The sequence below is a fragment of the Microchirus variegatus genome (assembly GCF_963457635.1).
Source record: "Microchirus variegatus genome assembly, chromosome: 1".
NCBI classification, from domain to species: Eukaryota; Metazoa; Chordata; class Actinopteri; order Pleuronectiformes; family Soleidae; genus Microchirus; species Microchirus variegatus.
The window spans coordinates 14791639-14813176 of NC_139802.1; the positions used below are offsets into that span (position 1 = coordinate 14791639).

General features: G+C 40.9%; 2 protein-coding genes across 2 annotated transcripts; both read left to right on the plus strand.

Annotated features, from left to right (window-relative positions):
* The first annotated feature begins 2653 nt into the window (after nucleotides 1-2653).
* Nucleotides 2654-9798, plus strand: pnisr (PNN-interacting serine/arginine-rich protein). The gene is made up of 12 exons (XM_083886614.1): nucleotides 2654-2689; nucleotides 3186-3292; nucleotides 3445-3618; nucleotides 4321-4574; nucleotides 4933-5095; nucleotides 5742-5932; nucleotides 6143-6283; nucleotides 6373-6472; nucleotides 7062-7115; nucleotides 7511-7705; nucleotides 7959-9066; nucleotides 9515-9798. The coding sequence occupies exons 2-12, from the start codon at nucleotides 3205-3207 to the stop codon at nucleotides 9546-9548; spliced, it is 2502 nt and encodes an 833-aa protein (XP_083742740.1). The 5' UTR covers nucleotides 2654-2689; nucleotides 3186-3204; the 3' UTR covers nucleotides 9549-9798.
* Nucleotides 9799-10353: 555 nt separating this feature from the next.
* coq3 (coenzyme Q3 methyltransferase) lies at nucleotides 10354-18742 on the plus strand. Its single transcript, XM_083901471.1, has 6 exons — nucleotides 10354-10606; nucleotides 11229-11366; nucleotides 13652-13751; nucleotides 15294-15542; nucleotides 16865-17024; nucleotides 18297-18742. Exons 1-6 carry the CDS (start codon nucleotides 10428-10430, stop codon nucleotides 18470-18472), a joined length of 1002 nt encoding a protein of 333 aa, XP_083757597.1. The 5' UTR covers nucleotides 10354-10427; the 3' UTR covers nucleotides 18473-18742.
* The last annotated feature ends 2796 nt before the right edge of the window (nucleotides 18743-21538 follow it).

The following is a 21538-nucleotide window of genomic DNA, read 5'->3' on the forward strand; positions in this document are numbered from 1 at the left end:
CACATGCGAGTCCTGCTGCTGAAGCATTAAAGCAGGTTGTCAAGCTGCCACCAACGAAAAGATCAAATCTTTTCTTCATCGCATTTGTCTGTTTTTAAAGTGTGGGTGTGTGTTGGGGGGGATGGCTTTTGGCTCTAGGACATGCTGTTGAAGTATTAGATTTGATGAATCTCACTAATGAAAAGCACCCTCCCCATGTGTGCAGAGACATTTGGAAGAAACTAATAAGTTGCTACTGGAATGCTCATCTACCAGCAGTGGGGGTTAGATCTTTCTGCTCTCATCGTGTGTAGAGCTGTCATTGTAAGTCTCACCTTCTCTAACACCCAACCACATACAGAATACACACGCTACAGACATTTTCTAGGGCGGAAACATCCACACACTTTGACTGCACATGCCTGTAGGCTGTGCTCTTCACATTGCATACACATCAACTGTATAATTTCACACCAAAGTAGCACAGTCTAGTTAAATATATTTCAGATATGTTGTAAGGAAAATGGTGACATTCAGCTACACACCAGACACTACTACCTGACACTGGTGTCACAGGAGACCAGGAAGACCAACAGTGTTTTAGAAATGCACCGAAGCAGCAGTAGCTCCACTAAGGGAGAGTGGTGTTCATTTGGCCACATGCATCGACAACTGGTTAGTGGCTGCTTCCATCCATGAAGATGATCACTCTCACACCTGGTGAATTTGGGTTTTCAGATAAATGTAGAAAAGAGCAACTTGGAGCCAGTGCACCAGATTTCATTCACAGGGCTCACTGACTTTGTTTTGCAGTGGCAACGAGGTTACCCTCCAACAGTAGAGGTAGTCAAGTAGGGGACTATCTGCTAGGGCTATGCCATCAGTGGATAAGGTCTTGCAGGCCCAAGTGCCACCCAGGGCATTACACTAGAGGGACAGGGCTAGCAGGAGCAAGCACTGGAGGGACGTTTCTCGGCATACAAGATCATCAGCGATACACCGGTTTCCTTATCTGGCCAAGTAGAGGTGGGCTTGTTTTGAATGACAACAAACGCGATGCCAGCCTTACTATATAGTAGGTGGGTTCTAGCCCTTCCTGCCATAGTTTTCACCAGTGCCAGCCAATCAGGGCTGGCGTACTGACATTTGTGCTTCTGAGGATAAAAATGTTAAAGGTAGGGTGGAAGATCCAGCAAAAACTGTTCAAGCTTTTTGGATTCTTGGTCAAATGACAACATGAAACCACAAATACTCTCTCAAAAGATCACAAAGACATACTGTACCTGCCTGAAACAGGACCACCATGGCATCACTTCACAGCCTTTTCTGGGTTGTCTTCTGGGCATGTGCGATTAGTGCATGAAGAGGGGTACTCCCATAGGGATTATGGCAGTTTGATGATGCATCATGATCCAATTAATTAGTTCAGGCCATTCAGTATGATTGGATGTTGTTTTTATTTTTCATTTTGTGATGACGCATTCATTAATTTTAAGATTTAAAGGGACACTGTGTAGTATTTATGGGTTTATATGACCCAAAATCCACTAATATCCACATATTATGTGCTCCTGCATTGTCTAGTCGCTGTATAATATTCTTTGTTTCATTTTCGTAGTGTTTCAAAAAGACATGTAAAATAACATGGTCGTGGGCCACTACTGCATTGCCAGGACGCCATGTTTCTACGGGAGCCTGTATAGACAAACCCGAGAGAACAAATCAAGTGTCACTTTACTTGTAGCGGAAGTCCCGCCTCCACTCTCTCCGATTCGTCTGCTACGGCCGCGGTAGCTCGCCCTCTCCCTCGCCTCACGAACCTAATCTGCTGACACGGAGAAAGACGACGAGGACGACATTTGACCGGCTGACGATACCGTAGCGCTCAGGGAAGGGAGGGGGTGAGCAGAGGAGCAGTTCTTTGTTGTAAATTTCAGCCTCTCCTCTAGATGGCACTATAAACTACTTACTTCACCTTTAAGGATTTTAAGCAATATTTACAATTCTTGCTACTATTTCATTTTTATCTTATTGTTTTTTTTCCTGATTTTTGTACTTTTTGAAATAGTTAACCTTTTAAAACTTATAATGCAACTTTTTCCTTTAACAGGCAGGTGAGGAGGATGGCACACAAATTGAAGGTGGCAGCATGGCAAATGGTTACTGAATGTAAATAAAATTCCCGATAACAACACTCAACATTTCAACTACTCCGATTCCTATGGGTTCATATGTTGAAGCCCATTCAGCACATTCTCACAATTATTTCAGATTTTTATACTTCTTCGAAATGTTTTCTGCAACTTTTCTTTCATAGGGAAATAAATTGAGAGGGCAGATCAAAGGCGACAGCACGATTACTCTCACTGAATGTAAATAAACGCAGACAGGCCAGAGTACTTGGCATTTTCAAATAGATTTTCTTTTTCTTTTTCTTTTTGTTACATTTCACAATGAAATAAATGTCACACTCATAAGAACACCAAGTGATAATATGGAATAAAATAAATAAACAAATGACCTACATTCCCCCCTTTCCGTTACATGCATTTTGATTTGTTGTAATCCTGCTAGTTATTGTTACATGCAGTGAGTGAATGCCGAAATTCCAGACAGTTCCTGAAGGCAGCACCGGGTCCTCGGTTCACACTTCCTCCGCGAAGCCATTTTGATTTGAAGCCGCAGCGCTGGCCAAACTGTCTGGATAAAGGTGGGGATTGTGGAACTTAAAGCACACTGTATTTACAGTTTCATTCTCGTTTCCCTCTAACATGGCGTGTAATCTAAATGCAAACGCATACTGATATGTCGGTAAGGCGCCACTGCTGGCATTCATATACCACGTTAGCGCACCATGCTAACGTTAGCTTGATCGAGCCTCCTTAGCTTACAAACGTGTGGCCACAGGCTGTTTTTATTCTGATACCTCACTTACTCCGAGTTTAAAAAACCTAGCGAGCAATTGTGTAGGACAACATGTTTTCAGTGTTACCAGGGGGACTTCAAAAGCTAACCGGGAACATGTACACACAGCCAATGAGCTCCAGGTTACGTTAGCACCTCAACAGAGGCTAGCGCTCATATTTGTTCTGTCCTCAAACGATTGCATGTGTAATACTAAAGTCAAATGCTCTTGTCAAAAAAAAAAGGGGGATGCTATTGCCATCTCATGAATATCTCGTATGTAACGAGCCTTCATATTTCAGGTGAGAATCCAGAGGGGTGATGTGGGATCAGGGGGGACAACCCTGGCCACAGTGGCCTCTGAGCCAGCAGCAATGGATGCAGTCGTTCCAGCACCAACAAGATCCAGGTCCGTGAGCATATGTACAATTTCAGCATGTATTTCTGCAAAAGTCTGCACATTGGCTTTGCACATTTCAATTCACCTTGCCTTCAAACTAGTACAGCCCCTGCGTGGATACACGTTTACATTAGTGTGTTTGTTTATGCTGCTTTGTGCAGGTCAAGTGGACTGGGCCGCTCTGGCACAGGCGTGGATAGCCCAAAAAGAGTCAACAGTACCAGAGCCGCCCGTTCAACCCAATGGGCAGGATATACCTGGCCTTGAACCGGTTGTACCAAGCAACCATGGTGCCTTCCAGGGAGACCCAGCATTCAACAGAGTGTGGCAGCCAGGTATGTGGTTATTCACTCTTGAATTGATTAGATATTTTAGTCTATTACTTTTCTTAATGTTCCTCTTTTGCGTGGTTTCACAACATATCTCATTCCATGTAGTAACAATGTTCATTTCTTAGCTATGATGGTAATGGATATATTCAACTTCAACTTGGGTTGGGCAGGTGGAAGATTCCATCATAAACACAGTTTTTTTCTTAAGCCCCGTCCACACGGAAATGCAACAAAAAGTAAACTGTCGTTTTCTTTGTCATTAATAATAAGTTCTCTGTAAACACTGCAGTGTTTCAGTGAATGTTACAAAACGCTGCAGCACATATGCCAGGTCTACATGTGGTACTGTATTATTTAAGCCGTAATCGAAGAGTATACATTACAATTCATATAATCACAGAAATGGAAAGAAGCAAAAAAAAAAAGATAATAAGTTATCATAAAGCAAAGAGGAGTATGATGACGATCAAGAAAGTGACAGTGAAATCGGCATAAGACAGAGGTGGGTGTATGACATAATTTTCTTAAAGTAGGGCCCTTAATAATTTGGTCCTTGAATTTGATGGAATTGGTCCTGGAAAGTCCTTGAATTTGTATAATGTTGAGAATAAGTGCCAAATTAGGGTGGAAAGATAGTATTGGTATTATAGATGGTGTTGCTTTGGTTTTTGTTTTAGATGTCAATATTTGCACATCTTTTAACAGAATGGGGAATGCACGGACAGCCCCCACCTCCTCCTCCTCCTCCACCTCCTCCACCCCCTGACCAGGCCTGGGTCCCTCCAGGATCAGCAGCAATGGATGTGGTGAACCCCAGTGAGGACAGCAACAGCCAGGACAGCGCGGAGTTCAACTCTGAAGCCCACCATGGGGTTTACCCCCAGAACAGCCATGGGTATGGGGCACAGCCCGACAGCTACGCCATGGCCCCCATGGCCATGAACCAGTTTGATTATCAGGTATGCAGATGCTACAGTAGAAACTGTAGAAGCATTTGGCTTTAAGTGTGACAACCAAGTAACACAAGAAGGAGCAATCCATAGAAACTGTGCCTGGTCCCAGCATCTAGGTGTATCAGTCATTACTTTCTTGATGTGATACAGAGGGAAGTGAGGAAAGTTGAGGATCCAGCATGGTTTGGTATTATTTTATCTGCTGTTTCCAAAATTAGTATAGTTAGAAGTGATGGTGAATGTCAGCAAAAATAATCTGGTGAAAGACAACAGCCCCACGCTTGGAGAATGCCCCTCAGTGGCATTAACTGGTCATTGTTTACTTAAAACTTCCCTTAACTTTAATTTTGTGCTGTCTCCACAGCATGGAGCTGCCTCTTCCTTTGCCCCCACACCTACGGGCTTTCACCCAACGTATTGGCAGGGCCCGCCTCAGAACAGACGAGACACCAGACCACCTGCCTTCAGAGACCGGCCCAGATCACCCATCCAGCTCCCTGTCAAGCAGGAGGCCCCAGCAACACTGGGTAAGTGTTTTCATTCACATTATGATCATTTGAAAGAGCTTCTTTTTTTTTGCACCATTTAATTGCCATCCTAATTTTATTATCTAAGTAGGAAAATGGAATTGAGTGCTATTACAATTACTAAGTATTTTTTTTGTTTACTACAAAAGGCTGTTTATCTTTCCCCCTTTTTACCCCACTGTAAATCATTTAATTGCTGATAAAGTCCTTACCTGTCTTTGTATTATCTAATCTGTGTCTAGTTTATTGACCAATTCCAAATTGTTTATTATATTAATGTTGGATTACTTTGTAGCAGATTAAATTATATGGCTTTGTATTTGATATCACATTTTCAGAACAAAATAACAGTTTAGCGAGCTTTAAGAAAAGAAGCATTTTTCTCTACCTACTGTCCTTTTAATATCAAAATATTCATGGATGATTCAGACATTTGTCAGATCAGAAGTATAATTATTGGTCACAATGCTGTAATATACAATGTACTCTACAGTATACTTGTATAACATTTACAGTTTTGCTTATTCTACCACAGTAAACTCATCATCGTACAAACTTACTGTAAATGCTTAAAAATGAGTTAACACAACTTGAACATGTGTCTGTATGTGGATGACCCCTTTTGACCTTGGATTTCACCTTTTAGATGCTGTTAAAAGACGCACACTACCTGCTTGGATTCGCGAGGGCCTTGAAAAGATGGACAGAGAGAAGCAAAAGAAGATAGAGCGAGAGCGAATGGAGAAGGAGCGTGCAGAAATGGCAAAAGATGATAGCAAAGAGCAGGAGGCAGACAAGGAGGGTGATGGGCCTCGTGTGCCTCGCAAGAGCAAATTTGTAAGCAACTTGTTTGTGGCTTTGGCTGCCAAATGGTTTCCTTTTACACAGCTTGCACAGTTTGTGTTGTCAGTGGTGAAAGGACACCGAAGGTCATGGACTATTTCTCTGCAACATGCACTAGAACTGCAGTTGCAATTGCCTTCTCAAATGAAGCACATTTTGCTGTTTTGCTGATTGAAACCCATTCTTTGCTTCTTTCTTCATCAGGACAGTGATGATGAGGGTAATGATAACAATGGCGAAGAAGAGAAGACTTCAATAAAGAAGGAATTTTCTGTCCGGAGCCCGTCGCCTGCCGCAGAAGAGAGTGAACCTGAAATGACTGATGAGGAAAAGGAATATCAGTTGGTCAGTTTGTGTTAATCTCTTTGCATTAATGCAGTTGTAGTTAATCTCTTTAGTTATTGAGAATAAAGTTTTTTTTTTTTTTTTTTCAGATGATCATCACAAAAACCCTTTTAACAGAGATCCTTCTTGAGGTCACGAATGAAGAAATCCTGCATGTGGCCAAAGACACTCATCGGAAAGCCACTAGAGGTCTGCTTTCATCTTTTCCAGTTAATGCTCCATCTATACTTGTCACCAAGACATAGTTCAAATCCAAAGAAAAAGTATTATAGCCACTGCAAATTCAAACTCACTTCTTCCCTTTTAAGTGGGGTTCTTGAGCAGCAAACATGGGAGTATCAAACGGATTTTAACCATTTTCTGCTAATAGATCAGACGGAAAGCAGAGCAGTTTTTCAGTATTTGGAAATTTGTTCATCATGGTCTTTAAGGTGAAGCTGAGACTGTCTCAGTGTCAACTCTGACTCTTACTGTTTCTGCGCAAATGACTTCCTCCATTGAAGTGGCTGTGCATTAGTATTGTACAGATTGGTTCCTTAGATTTACTCCGACTGTTTGACTTGGATTGTGACAGAAGTTTGTTTGTTAACCCCTCTCTCTTTTCTCCATTTTTTCCCCTCTTTTTCTTTTTGTTTATTTTTCTCTTGTTACCAACGGCAGCTTTTGTGAATAGTGCTTTTTCTGTGACTGACCGCCTTCTCTAGCGACTCTCATGCCTTTGAGAAAATGGCAGTATGTGTTTTTAACATGTTGTTCCTGTTGTTGATGTGAATCAAAGCTCCTGCAAAACAGCTGGCACAGTCAAGTGCACTGGCTTCTCTGACTGGTCTCAGTGAGTATCCCTTTTTCTGTCACCGGGGGGAGGGAAGTTATAGATTTTTAATTTTTAAGCCATGGTGGGATGTTGGAAGGAACATGAGAAGCTTTTAACACAGGATAAGAGTTCATTAAGACAGACGTGGCATCCTGCTGATTGACTTGGGTTTATTTTGCACTTTGGTAGAAGCATGCGCTCAAATATAAAATATTTATGTTAATGTTTTTCAAAAGCTTAATGGATGTATCAGGTTAATGTGAAAAATAAATTAGTACAGAATTAAGGGCCTTTCATTGGGAATGAGGGAACCTTGGGTCGTAAATGGAGGGTTACAGTAGTTGGAGCCTTTTTGTAAAAATGGATGTTGCTCCTTTCCAACACTCAACAATCTGGGGGCTCTGTTGTGGCAGGCGGGCTTGATGGCTATGGTTCAGATGAGAGCGAGGACGAGGATGACCACAGCGTACGAGGGTCTGAGTCCTCTGACACAGACGAGGAAGAGTTACGCCACCGCATCCGTGAGAAGCAGGACGCTTTCCGCCGCAAAGAACGGGAACTGCAGCAGCTGCAAGAAAAACAAGCACAAGAGGCTCTGCTTGCACGTGGTAAGACGAGTTTGTGTCTTTGCATATTTGAATGTACATGGAACACATTACATAGCTGAAGTCTAATTTCTTAAAATGTTTCAATCTCACGGGAGTAAAATTGTAAAAAAAAAAAGGTTTTATTTTCCACAATAGAGCGGACTGGATCTCATTGTCATATATAGTACAGTAGTTATGTGGTGTGTTCCAAATCACAGCGCAACCTGTTATTTTCAGATATATTTTTAACCTGAGTCTTTATTTGTTTCTCCAGAAGAGATGGTGAAGGAGAGATTGAGCAGAGAAAAGGGGGAACATGATGAGGGCCAGGCAGAGAATGCACACAAACAGGAAATAAAAGAGAGAGAAAGAGAGGCGGAGCCTGTAGTAGAGAGGCGTAGGTCTCGTAGTGAAAAGGAGGGTAGTGAAAGTAAGCACTTGGGTAGAGGGAAAGAGCGATCAAGGAGAGATGGCAGTGATTCTCCAGCAAATGGTCACAGCAGCAGCTCCTTCTCCACTTCGAGCCACAGCAGCAGTCGTTCTTCGTCCACCTCCTCCTCTTCTTCTTCAGAATCTTCCCGCAGTTCTTCTCGATCCTCCTCCCCGCGAAGGAAGAGGAGGCGTAGTCGCTCTTCATCTCACAAGGCTCGCAAGCGTAAGCGCAGCCGCAGCCACAGCTCCCACAGGCATCGCAGTGATAAGGTCAGGGACAGAAGGAGGAGCAGTGACAGATCAGGTCGCCACAAGAAAGACAGAAGTGATTCCAGGGAGCGCAGGAGTCACAGGAGTAGGTCCATATCCAGGTCCAGAGAGAGAGAAAGGGGTAGAGCCAGGGCCAGAGATAGCCGCAGTCGCAGTAGAGACAGGGAAAAGGACAAAGATAAGGAGAGAAAGAGGAGCCGAGAGCGTAGGGACAGCAGTCATAGTCGCAGCAGCAAACACAAGCAAAAGGCCTCTAGCAAAGACAGAGAGAGGAGAAGGGACAGGAGTCGTAGTCATGAAAAGGATAAGAAAAAGAAGGATAAAGACAAGGATAGAGAAAAAGCATCTGATAAAAAGAAAGAGAGGCCTAAGACCAAAGAGAAAGATAAGGAGAAGGTTACAGAAGAGAATGGCAAATCAAAGAAATTCAAAGAGAGCGACTCTTGCATGGACTCTCAGAGTGACAAGCACTCCCGTCAGGATAGCAAAGCTAGCAAGAAGGGCTCCGCCAAAGCTAGCAAACGACGCTCTGACTCTGATACAAGTAGATCCCCTTCCCCTGAAATTAGCAAGGAAAAGAAATCTAAAAAATCCAAACGTAGTCGCTCAAGGTCGACGGAAAAATCTCACAAGTCTGGTAAGAAGGCAAGCCGCAAACACAAGTCTAAGTCACGATCAAGGTAGTATTCGTTTTTTCCCTCTCTTTCTTATTGTATGTTCACACTGTATGTCTCATTGTGATTTCTGATCTCTGGATTCTTTTATATATTTTAAGTAACTGAAGGAATTATATTAAAATTGATGGCTGAAAACAGTTTTTAGTCCTCCTAACTGTGTAATGGCAAGTGTGACTCAATAAAGAGTTTTAGTCGGTGGCTTCTAATGTCAAATACAAATTAGTTTCTAACCAGTTCAGTGAAGTCTCTCACATGTGGTTGTACTTGTGTGAAATAAGTAAATACATTTCTTGCTTTGCACATGTTTGCACAGGGTAGACGTGCTTCTCTAGTCTGCAGGTTATCTACAATGTTTTATACTCTGCCAGTGTGTGGTGCATGTGTTTTATAGACTGTGTGTGTTTTTGTATGTGTTGCAGTATTAATGTTTGGTCCGCGCCTCTCTTTACAGGTCCACATCCCCCTCCCACCATAGCAGACGCTGAGGAGCACAGATAACCCTCTGATCTGTGCACTTCACCATTTTAAATTCCATGAGTTGAACAGGCTTGTCTCATTATAGAGGCAGTTGTGTAGGTGAACTCCCCACTCATACATGTTTCCTTTTTTCCTCTTATTTGTAAATACGTATGTTGTTGTTTTAAAGTGACTGAAGAACAAGACTTTGAATGGTAGGAATTTTCACTTGTATTGTTATGCAAAACTTAATAAGCCTAGGTGGACTCTAAAAACAAGTTGTATCATTTTAAGCAGTAACAGGATTAACAGTTTTTCCTCTCAAATATTGTGAAATGTCAATAAAATAGTTTGTTCCTTGTTTTTGTCTCATGTTATTTTACACCTATAACAGCACATTACAGAAATAAACACAAGATTGCAGTGCACTCATGGGGATTCATAGACCAACAATAAAATGGGTCAATGATGAAACGTTAATTCTTATCACACTCTTATATCAATTCTAAATAATAAATTAGTATTTATGACTTATTTTTGTTGTGAGCTATCTTTCTGATCTCACTGAGGGGGGGAAAGATTGTCATCTTTCTATTGACATTAATAATTGTAAAATACATTTTGCACAACAAGATCACGTTGTACGTTATATTTTAAGTGTTGAAAGCATCACAGTATACAATTATTCATTGTATTAACACAAAATCATTTGTATGTCGTTTGTTTAAATTTGTTCCGTGAACTCATTCCTGTCGTTTGCATCAACTAGAGGTCCGGTAGGAACTATTGTTTCGTTTCTACCCGAGCGATAAATAACGGAGCACTCGGGTTACATTTCTGGTAGCACTCCGTAACTTCAGGGTAGTGGAATGTAAAAACAGCAGCTGACTGTCCAGCGTTCTTTTGACATGTTTTGTACCAAGTTGGGCCGCCTCGTGATGAGGCTGTACAGACGTGAACAGACCGCCGTGTGCCGGGAGCCTCTCCGCGGGTTCAGCTGGGCTGCAGTGTGTCGACAGCGGTCATTGGGGCAGCAGAGAAGCGCCTGCCCGAAGACCCAGACTCGCATCGTGTCCTGTCATATCAGGTACCAACAGTGAAAAAATGACAAGTCCACAGCACTGTAATGTGTTGTTGGCACAAAAATGCATAACAATGAAGTGACATGACTAAAATGGATGTCTAAGTAGCTCAATATTGGGTCAAATGTTACTGTAAATACATACATTGTACATTCAACTGCATATTATATTATGGATAGTGGTTACCTAAATATCACTCACAAGCTCAGTTGTACGTAGAGGCATTTGTTAAAATGAAAAGTTCACACGCGGTTTTACCTGACAATTATATTCATTATTAGACCAGTTTTCATTCATAATGTCAATTTGTGTGTTTAAAGAAGACCTGGCCATTTAACTCAAAGTGGTTGCATAAGTAAATTGCACTTTACCACTGTAGTTCACCAGACACACAGGACTAACTTTCAGTGGTACAGCCATGTTTGTCTTCAATGCCCAGGTATTATTGGCCTAACATGGCTTCCCAAATAAGGTTAATTTAATGGAGGGCAACATTATACAAACAGTGTGAACATTATTCAGAACAGTAAAAAATAAATCCACAGCCCCAGATATGGTTAATTTCTCGTTGTTTTTCCAGTGTGTATTTCCAATGTTTTTTGTGTGTATCTGTTTGTTGATGTGCAGTGCTCGGTCATCCTCCCAAAACACAGTGGACCCTGATGAGGTGAGGAGATTCCAATTACTGGCCAGCAAGTGGTGGGATGAACAGGGAGAATTTGCAGCTCTTCATTCCATGAATGACCTGAGGGTGCCTTTTATACGGTGCGTGTTTTTTTATTCAATAATTTTTTTAAATCATAGTTTTAATAAGCAAAAACCACTCTTAAACCAGTCAACTTTTATGGCCAGAATCATCAAGCAGTCATGACAAAAATATAGCCTGAAGTAATTCAGCCTTTTGGTGTTTAAAGAGCAGAGAAAACATCACAGATCCAGTGAAGTAACAGAAACATGAAGAGACAGAATTCCTTTGCACATTTTCAGCTGCCTCTACTCCGCATACGAGTGTGTTTTCGAGGCTTGACTCTGTTTCGATTGATAAGATCTGTCAGTGCCACATACGATAATTGTTACCTTAGCTGAGAGACCGCTGAAGCTCTGCCCTCCCCCCTTTGTGATCCTGTTAGTGGTGGTGGTGGAGATGATGATGATGATGTTTATGGTGACAGTGTGACAGATCCAGCGCCACTGTGTGTCTCAGTGTGGCTATATTTCTGGAAACAGCTCTGCCCTCAGGGTTTGACTAAATGAGATGCAGCAGCACCACCACTGCCTCTGTTGCTCCAGCACCTTTACACTGTGATGCTGTTGCAGCTGCTGTGGGTCTGTGTTTCCCCCTCTTTATTTTAATGGTCTGTCAACGTCTGTTTTAATGTGAACTTTAACCTCACTGATAATGGACATTTCACTTTTAAATCTCACAAAGCAAAAAAACAACAACAGCCTTACCAAAGTAGGTGTAATCTGTTAATTCCCTGCTGAATTTCAATATAGGTGTCCTCAAATAACAGTAATAAAACACTACTTTTATTTGTGAACAAGCCACATTACTGGAAATCCAGGTAATAGAGTAAATATTTCATCTTTATGAGCACAATAAAGAATTCACAACGGTCAACACAATCAAAGAAACAAACAAGTAAAACCACAACAAAGAATTTATCAAATGAAGTGCAAGAATCATGAAAGACAGATAAAGAAGCTTTAAAATGACTATTGAGTATTGACAGAATCTAATTTGTGTGGCTCATTTAAATTTTAAAAAGTGTGTTAACTGAAACCAAATGCCCACATTTGTGCACATACAAAAAATATAATATTACTGGACTATGTTCTATACTCCCGGGATTTGGATGATATTAGGATGCACAGTGGCTACATAGCACACACGTGTATATAAAAGAGAGATGTTGATTTATTTGTGATTGTGAATAAGTGTCAAACAGAGACTTGACACATTGCAGCATTATTGAAAATAGAAAAAGAAAAACACATCTTTTGCTCCTTTGTTTAATTCTTCTTACTCCTGTCACTTTGAAGACGATGCCACCAGTTATGATTCTGGATAATATGGGAACATGTAGTGTAGTTTCTGTTGTTTTGGCCCCAAAAACCTTTGAATCAAACAAATCTCTCCTCTCTGCCTAGAGTTAAATAAGCAGGAATATTTCCATCTTAAGCATACAGTGCATTTTATGATGCAGATTTAGCTCGACATTCTTCGCAGACTGTGACTGCGTCGCCTTTGTCTGTGTCTGTGTGTCGTGGTGATATCAGGACCTAGTTAGGTGGACGTCTGCCAACATCTAATCTCCTTTCATTCACCGTTTGCATGAATGCTCTTGTGCCACACTGGAGCTGTAATGAGGATGATGCATATCCAGATCTGAGCCTGCTCTGCATGTTTCGTGCCCGAGGCAGATCCCCCTTAGACAGTGTGTGAGCGGAGAAAGGAGCACAGCGGTAAAAGCTGTCTTAATAACCAGAGGATAATTTGTGGTTGTCAGCTGGCTGAAACTGTGGCTCACAGCGGAACGGGGGAGGGTTGAGGAAGAGGTGTAATCAAATGTGGGGATTCTTTGGGTCTCCTGCTATTAAAGAAAGCACACAGTGTTTTTCATGTCGGATTCACGGTTATGTTTCGTTTCTGTGTAGATGTGGCCTTAAACTGACCCTTGACTGTATATGATGGGTGTCTGTTGGGTACTCAGCAAGTCAAATAAGTACATATTACTCATTTAAAAAGTAACATTACTTTACTTATTACTTGGTATTGAAAGTAATAGGATACATTACAAGCTTATAATGGAACTAAATCCACTTTATTGTCATAACTGCAAAAGTATATATATATATTATTATTATTATTATTTTTATTATTTTGGAGGTGCCTTTCATGACACTATTAGATATTAGATGTAGATATTTTTGAAGATCTATGTTAACCTGGATAAGATGTGGTTTTGAACTGCCTAACTGCTTTTTGACCTCAAGGGGTTAGCTGTGAGAGATTGTGTTTAATCTAGTTTTGACATCTACCTGTACAGGGATAATCTACTGAATGTGCATCGAGTGCGGCATCCTGGGCAACCACTGTCAGGACTCCAGATACTGGATGTCGGCTGTGGAGGAGGCCTGCTGACAGAGGTAAAGTGTGTGTTTGTGTGTGTTTGTGTGTGTGTAACATGAAAACAATGACAGCAAGGACAAACAATCTTTTCCTTCTACACGATCCACCAGTTGTAAATCTTTTAATTGCTGCCTTCGACATCACATTCAGCCTCTTTTTTTTAATCCCCTGTCACAGTTTCACATTCTGCTTCAGATTCTTTTTACTGCCAGTCTGTTCACATACTTAACAATGCCATACTGACAAAATGTCAGCCTGGTTCGCTGTTTTTATTTTGATTGGACTGGTTGCAGTGTGGTGGATCAGACAGTTGGTCATTTACTGTTTTTTATCCGTTTGTTAGTGTTGATAACTGCACACTGAGGAAACAATTCCCTGTCGTGTTTTATGATTTGGGTAGACAAAATCAGGTCTTGTATTTATATGGCTGTGGTCACCCAGGCTGTCGTATTCACATGCACGCACACACACACACACAGGTTGGCGCAGCTATTCTTTTAAGGACTATCCGCATTGACTTCCATTCATTTGGACATCATAACCAAAGCCTTCACTATAACCAGTTAATATCTAACCCTACTTAAACCAACCACAATTCAAATCTTAGACCAGTTCCTCAGAAATCACAAATACAAGCACAAACACACCACGATCTCCCAGCACAGCAGGGATGTGTTTTTACCTCTTGTCCACACGAGGGCACTGTAGGGCCAAATCCAACCATTCCAGTTTTTTATGTCTAAACATCCAACATCTAACATGAGCAATAGTGCTGAAGTTGATGAGAACTTGCTGTGATTTTATTTTATTTGCATATTGTACAAATTATTCCTATTTTGTCTTGACATTCTGTCCTTGCTCATATTGAATATTTATCTAAATTATCTTATGAGGTTGTGTCTTATTCTCTGGATGAGATATGTTCCTCACTAATAAACTGCAAATTCAAATATTCGATGAAAAGTGTTATGGTAAATGGTAAATGGTTGTCTCTTTTCATTACACTGTCTGCTGCTGCTTTTGCTTGGTACACCAGACAATTTAAAGTCCCAGACCCACAAAAGTAATTAATTGTAGTGAGGAAAGAAAATGGCTCTGGTGGTTTTCTGTCGGAGTGGATTTACCTGCTAGAGACTGCACGTGGTGGGGATAGATTGCAATCTGTAATTTCTCTGCAGTGCCACAGTGAGAGGGGGAGTGTGCTTGAAATAACTAATTAAAACCAGTTATCTTATCTCATGCAGCAACACGCTAGATGCTGGCGAGCTGCAAGGAATAGTCACTTGAACCTCTATAGAAAATGTAGTATATTTTATGTATATACAGTATATTTTGAAGAATCCTTCTGGTTAAATTCACATTGATACTGCCTGTTAAGAGGAAGTTCAGTTACTCAGGTGATGATGGTCACATGTGGAATGGGAGTCAGAATTTTTGGAAATAACTGAAATTGCAGACAGAAATAAATACAGCTAGGTATTTGTGGGGCAGACATGCAAACAAGATCCACATGTGACTTTCATCCTTCCCTTCACTCCCTCCTTCCTGCTCTCTCCCAGCCCTTAGGTCGTCTGGGGGCTAAAGTGTTGGGCATCGATCCGGTAGTCGACAGCATCTCCACTGCGCAGGTTCATGTGTCCCATGATCCAGACCTTCAAGACTGGGTCTCCTACCAGGCCTGCACCTTAGAGGAACTCTCGGAGGAGGTGGAGGAAGGCGGCCGTTATGATGCCATTGTAGCATCGGAGGTGGTGGAACATCTCGCCGACGTGGACACGTTCGCCTTCTGCTGCAAGCAAGTACTGAAGGTGTGTTTGTGTGTGCTGTTTGTCCTCCAAGCTGTTTGCTCACAGATAGATGGATATTTCTGCATCAGTATCGCGTGTGTCTGTGTGTTCATCTGAGCGTATGCTGACACGCGTATGCTAATTTTGTTTATGTTTTTTTGTGTTTTCATCTGATGTGTGTTGCATTGAACATTGACCTGCTTTGGTGAGAGCTGTGCATTAATTTTGGGGCCAGATAATCTCCTCAATCTGTTGGCCAGGGTGTAAAAAGAGAACAAGGCAGCATAATCTTCACTTAATGCCACTGCGTTAAGCTCAGGAACAACTGGATCTTCTCTCTTCAAATCTAATTGCTCATTTAGACTAATTTAAAATACGTAAACACACATGCAGTTTTAGGGCACATGTGCAGTGATTATATATATTAACTGATTTTATAGAAAGAAGCAGCACTATAACTCTTTTCTCCCATTTTCTCGCGCTGTCGTGTCTGCTCCTGAAGGCAACACGACCAACTTATTCAATCACTTAAAGTTCAGCCCAGCCCAGTTCAGTTCATAAAGTGGTCTATGACCAGGCAATAAAGCTCGTCAGTCAGCGCCACAGCAACACAGTCCTCTATTAAGGACACTCTTTATAGTGCTTCCATAATATCCCACCACATCCCACAGACATCAAGAGATAACGGAGGCTGTGACGTTAATTTAAAAAATATGGTATCGAAGGACATGTAAGCATCAGTACCGTAAGCAACCCAGGATTCAAGACACTTGTTAAGACTTTGGACAAGCGTCACATGTTGCCGTCACGTAAATATTTCAGCAGTTGCTCTGCCAGCCTTGTATGATGAATGCTGTGCTGAAGTTGCAAAGGATGTGCTGAGGGAGTATAGCACTGTTTTGTTTTTTGAAAAAGAACAGTATTTTTGTTTTGATTTTGTGTTATTAGTGTTTTTTGCATGTTGTAAATGTTTGCAAGTTGTGCAGCAGTGCAAGTAGATTGGTTATTTATTTGTATTTATTTTTTTTATTGCTATCATTATTTTAATTTACTATTATTATTATTATTATTATTTTACTTGTTTACGTGTTTACGTGTTACTAATTTATTTCTGACTGTTCTTTTAAGTTATATTAAATTTGAGTTTTGGTGTTTCAATAAGTTCTCAAGTTTTGAAATCAATGAATAATCGTGTTTATTAATCGTGATTTCAATATCATTCAAAATAATCCTGATTATTATTTTTGCCATAATCATCCAGCCCTAATTAATTCTGTATATCAAAATAACTACTGCGTGTCTTTCAGTCCCGATTAACTAAAACCATTTTTGTCTGTGTGCAGCCGGGCGGCTCGCTCTTCATCACGACTATGAATAAAACCAACCTTTCGTATGTACTGGGTGTTGTGGTCGCCGAGCAGCTGCTACGCATCGTCCCCAGTGGGACGCATGACTGGGAGAAGTTCATCAGCCCAGTGGAACTGGAGCGCCTCCTGGAGTCTTGTAAGTCTTTTTTTTTTTGTATGATATGATTTTTTGAATATATTATGTGAAGTTTTTATTTTATATTTTTGTACATGTTACTGTGTGACATTTCTGGGGGATTTTGAACAACTGTATAGCATCTTTGAGATTTGCTGTATGCATATGTTTATGTTAATAATATATGTTTTCATTTAGAATGAATATGACTTTTGCATTTGCAGAGACAGGGGATCACTTCCTGTTTGTTCCCATCTCTGAATTTGAGTTTATTAAATGATATTGTACATTATCTATCACAGAGTTAAATGTGCTGTTTTCAATTCATGAAATGTGGAGACACCTTGACATAGATGAAATGAATATCACATTATTGATTATTTAAAATGTGCTTTTTCAAAACATGACACGGATATTCATTGATTAGGGCCACAAGATTAAATTCAGTTACAGGTTTTAATATCAGGACTGAACAGTTTAAATGTCCTCTTATACAAACATTGTTCACACATTTCTTCTTACTTTAGAAATGTGTTTGGTGGTGGGTGGCACTGAATATCCTACTCATTTTTTTTTTAAATCTTTAGAATAAGCCTTTTATGTGTACTGAATTTAAGGGTAGTCTTTACCGAGACTTCCATCTTGAACAGCCATGTTTCTACAACATCCCAAACAGACTTCATTTTCAGATTTTGAAGTAGAAGCTCACTATCTTTCAGATATATGTGAAGGCCACGGTTATTCCCTGATGCACTTGGTAAAGGGAGGGTTGAGCAGAGAAGACTGTTGTAATCTAGTCTCTCCATTAGGTGTCACTAATTTTAAATATTTCTTAAACACTCTCGCCTTTAAAACAATAAATAATAACAGCCAAACCTTAGGTGCAGAGACTAACACCTTTTTGTCGGGTTCTAGCTCCTGATTGGATAAAATGTTGAAGGATACTTGAAAAGGTTCTCCTACATTTACTGTCAGACCGCAGAGCGTGAGCAATAAATGACTGTCTAAATACAGTAGATCGGTCATAGATCCTCTAAATATAGAGCTGTTAAATACTTCAATGACAGCAGATTTAAGAAACTTTGGATTGAAATGTTTGTCCTCCATATAATTCAGTTTTAAAACATCCCAGTATATCAGTGATGAAACCAGCCACAGAAATAATTTGCTCCATTACTATGAGCTATACAATGTGTCAATTCTGTGTAAAATGATGGAAGAGTTTGTGAGTTTTTCTCCGTTTCTGTTTTCTAGTCTTCAGGCTCTAAGTCCCCCTTGTTGCTTCTTTTTCAGATGGTTTCTCAGTGCAGTCTGTGCAAGGAATGCTGTACAACCCAGTGTCAGGAGCCTGGAGCTGGACAAACAGCACGGCCATCAACTACGCCCTCCATGCTGTCAAAATGACAGACGATCAAACTGAGGAACACACCTCCCACCCCGCGAACCACGGTGCAGCCACACACAGCTGAGCCACAAGACTGAACAAGGAATAAGTCAGAAAATAAATACATGAATCCACTTGTGTGGAGTCATATCTTCACAAAAGCGCTGTGATGCAGATAAAGTGCTGCAAAATAGAATTAGCGATGCACTGTGGCTGCTCACTTGCTCTTAGAGTAAGATCATATTGTGCTATCAGTTTTCAGTCAGCTTCTCTCGTGTGAGCCGGTGTGTTACCAGTGGTTTCATTCAGTCTAATATCTTGTGAATATATGATGTTCAAGCTCATCATTTTCAGTAAAGCCTTATCTGAATCAGCTGGGTATCTGAAGTTGAAATTTATTTCTCAGTTTACACAAACAGCAGCATGTGAGTTTCTGTTGGTTTGGGCTGAAAACCTTATTTGACTCTAAATCGTATGTAGGAGGTGTGTCCAAACACAAATGGAGGCAGTGACCTCGTTGGGGACGATAAAAGGCCTCATGTGGAAGTATTACATAATACTCACTGCCTTATATGATGTCCTGATGAAGAGACTAATAATTATAACCAGGTTTATTATTAAATGGACTGATGATTATGACTGGTTCTCATTTTAGACTGCTTTTACTGTGTATAAGGCTTGTGACGATGACCAGAGTGTAATATATACTAACTAGAAAAGCACTCAGAGACCGCAGACCTCTGCCAAGGCAGCTCAGCCCCCCACAAAATAGTGATAGCGTTTACGGATCACGCCCAAAATGTAATTACTTGTTCCTGGTCCCATTGTGGACATTTCCTGAATTTCCTGGAATTTCTTCCACATCTGTTTGTGACCTTTCGAGTTATTGCAAACAGACAGACAAACAAACTCCGGCGAAAACATATACTTCCTGGCGGAGGTTAGGGTAATATTAAAGGTACAGGAGCCGGGCTGCTGTGGACTTCTGTACCTTTTATATTACTAAAATATCTATTCTCCAACACAATTTTAGATTATTTCCTGATTCAGTTTTTTGTATCACTTATAAATAATATGTTTTAGTTTGCCGCATATATTACTAAACTTTTTTAAATGTAAACAACCCTTAAATTCAAAGCATTTTCACATGAGTTAAAACAGTGGCTCATTACACTTTGAGCTCTGTCTGACTGTGTTTCTCAGAGTCGTAGTGTTTTTCTGGCAACCGTCATATGTAGGATAAAGCGGTAGAAGATGGATGGAGTTTGTGTGTGTGTTCTTGTATGGGTATATTTATGAGGACCAAAATATGGTATAAACCCTTGGGCACATGTATCAAACTCAAGGCCCGGGGGCCAGAAGTGGCCCGCCACATCATTTTATGTGGCCCGAGAGTGATTAATTGGTCTTAAAAATCTGTGTTAAAATAGGTCTATGCTGCTTTAAGACATGCGTTGACCATAAATTACATTTATTATGTAATTTATGGTCAACGCATTTACAATGGCGATTGAGTTACCCACAAAGTGACGGCACCACCACTAGATCGCAGTGTATCATTGTATATGCATCATGCGACGAGTGAAATAAGTAATAAATACAGAAAGTTATTTATCAATATGTTACGGAGTAGTTACCTTTATTTTACTTTATATTATATTTGGTGACATTTAGTTACATTTATTCTGTATGACAGTTACATCTGGCCCTTTGAGGGTAACCATTATGCTGATGTGGCCCTTAGTGAAAATGAGTTTGACACCCCTGCCCTAGGGAGTGAGGACATTTTGAGAAAATGAGAACATTCTGGCTGGTCCTCGCGTTCTGTCATCCCTTTGGTTTTAGGGTTAGAAAAAGGTAAGGTGGTAGGTTAGTTGTGATGTCTAAAGAATACGAATGCTTGAAACTGTCTGACGTTTTACCCACTCCTCTGTGCTGTATTTCTTTTTTTTTTTTTTTACCAGGAATTCACATTGAGATCTCTTCTTTTTTTTTACAAAAGAGACCTGGCCATGGTAGCCAGACATACAAGCTCGAGATGCTCGAGAATAGGAATCTGAATAGTGTGCGTCTTCCTCACAGCGGCATCTCTCTCCCTTACTGCAGAAGCTCAGTTCATGTCTGTTTTTAAGCTTTCGGTTGTAAGCGCTGAGAAACTTCATCAGAAAAGCATGCTGTATATTCTCTTTGCTTCACTGCTCATGACGTGCACTCCTCTTTAAGAGAAGTTTCACACTGGAGCTTTAAACTTTTTTATTTTTTTAAGGCGCCATATGTAAGAATGTGGCCAAAAACAGTTACCACACTCAAATTCAAAATAACAAGGTCTTTTAGCTTTTGTTTTCTCTGCCATTGTAGCTCCGACATAACTGGCAAGCTGAGACTCTACTGACTGCAATGATCGGTAGATGGCAGTAGGTGGCGCCACATGCCAAAACATGATTTCAAAACATAAACACTATTTGCAGTTTGCAAAAGATTTTTTTTAATGTGAATATTTTGTCTGTACTGTTGTTGTTGGTGAGTTCAGTTTGTTATATGAGCATTATTCCTGAGTCTCTGTGACATATTAGGAGGGTTTTACGGCCAGTTGCTTAAGATTTATAACATAATGCACCTTTAACCGACAGTTTGATAGTAAAAGATGAACTTGCAAAGTTGCATGAAGTCTGTTTCACATGAAGGTGTCAGGATTGCTGTTGTGTTGTCTCTGTGCTCTTGTGTTTGTCCCTCAGGTTTCACTGTGATGATGATGATGCTGGCTGGGGGCTCGTCAGGGCGGGGTTTCTTCCACTGGAGCAGACAATGGACCAGCCTCGTCAAGTCTCCACGCATCAAGAATTCAACACAGGAAGTTGTCTTTAAAAAATAAAAGCCACGGCCCTATCTTACTCAACCAGAAGTCGTATTTTGAAATCCATGACCGGATGTGAGGTTGTGTTGACGTTGCTCTCTTCAACGCGTAAAGAGGAAAAAGGGAGCTGGTTGCTGAGCATCATTTGGAGACAGCGGGTGCAGAAATGTCAGCTCCTCCCGGGTTTCTGGGGGAACATTAGCTACACACACCGCCGCCATGCCGTAGATGACGACTCATAGCGGGGACTGCAGCAGCGGGGAGGACGCCGGGCGGCTCTAACCGAGGGAGGGAGGG

Coding starts and splice junctions, on each gene's coding strand:
- pnisr (XM_083886614.1), top strand. CDS start 3,205: ATGTGGGATCAGGGGGGACAACCCTGGCCACAGTGGCCTCTGAGCCAG. Junction 7,116..7,510: donor GGCTTCTCTGACTGGTCTCA/GTGAGTATCCCT, acceptor CTGTTGTGGCAG/GCGGGCTTGATGGCTATGGT. Junction 9,067..9,514: donor AAGTCTAAGTCACGATCAAG/GTAGTATTCGTT, acceptor CTCTCTTTACAG/GTCCACATCCCCCTCCCACC.
- coq3 (XM_083901471.1), top strand. CDS start 10,428: ATGTTTTGTACCAAGTTGGGCCGCCTCGTGATGAGGCTGTACAGACGT. Junction 10,607..11,228: donor ATCGTGTCCTGTCATATCAG/GTACCAACAGTG, acceptor GTTGATGTGCAG/TGCTCGGTCATCCTCCCAAA. Junction 13,752..15,293: donor GAGGAGGCCTGCTGACAGAG/GTAAAGTGTGTG, acceptor GCTCTCTCCCAG/CCCTTAGGTCGTCTGGGGGC.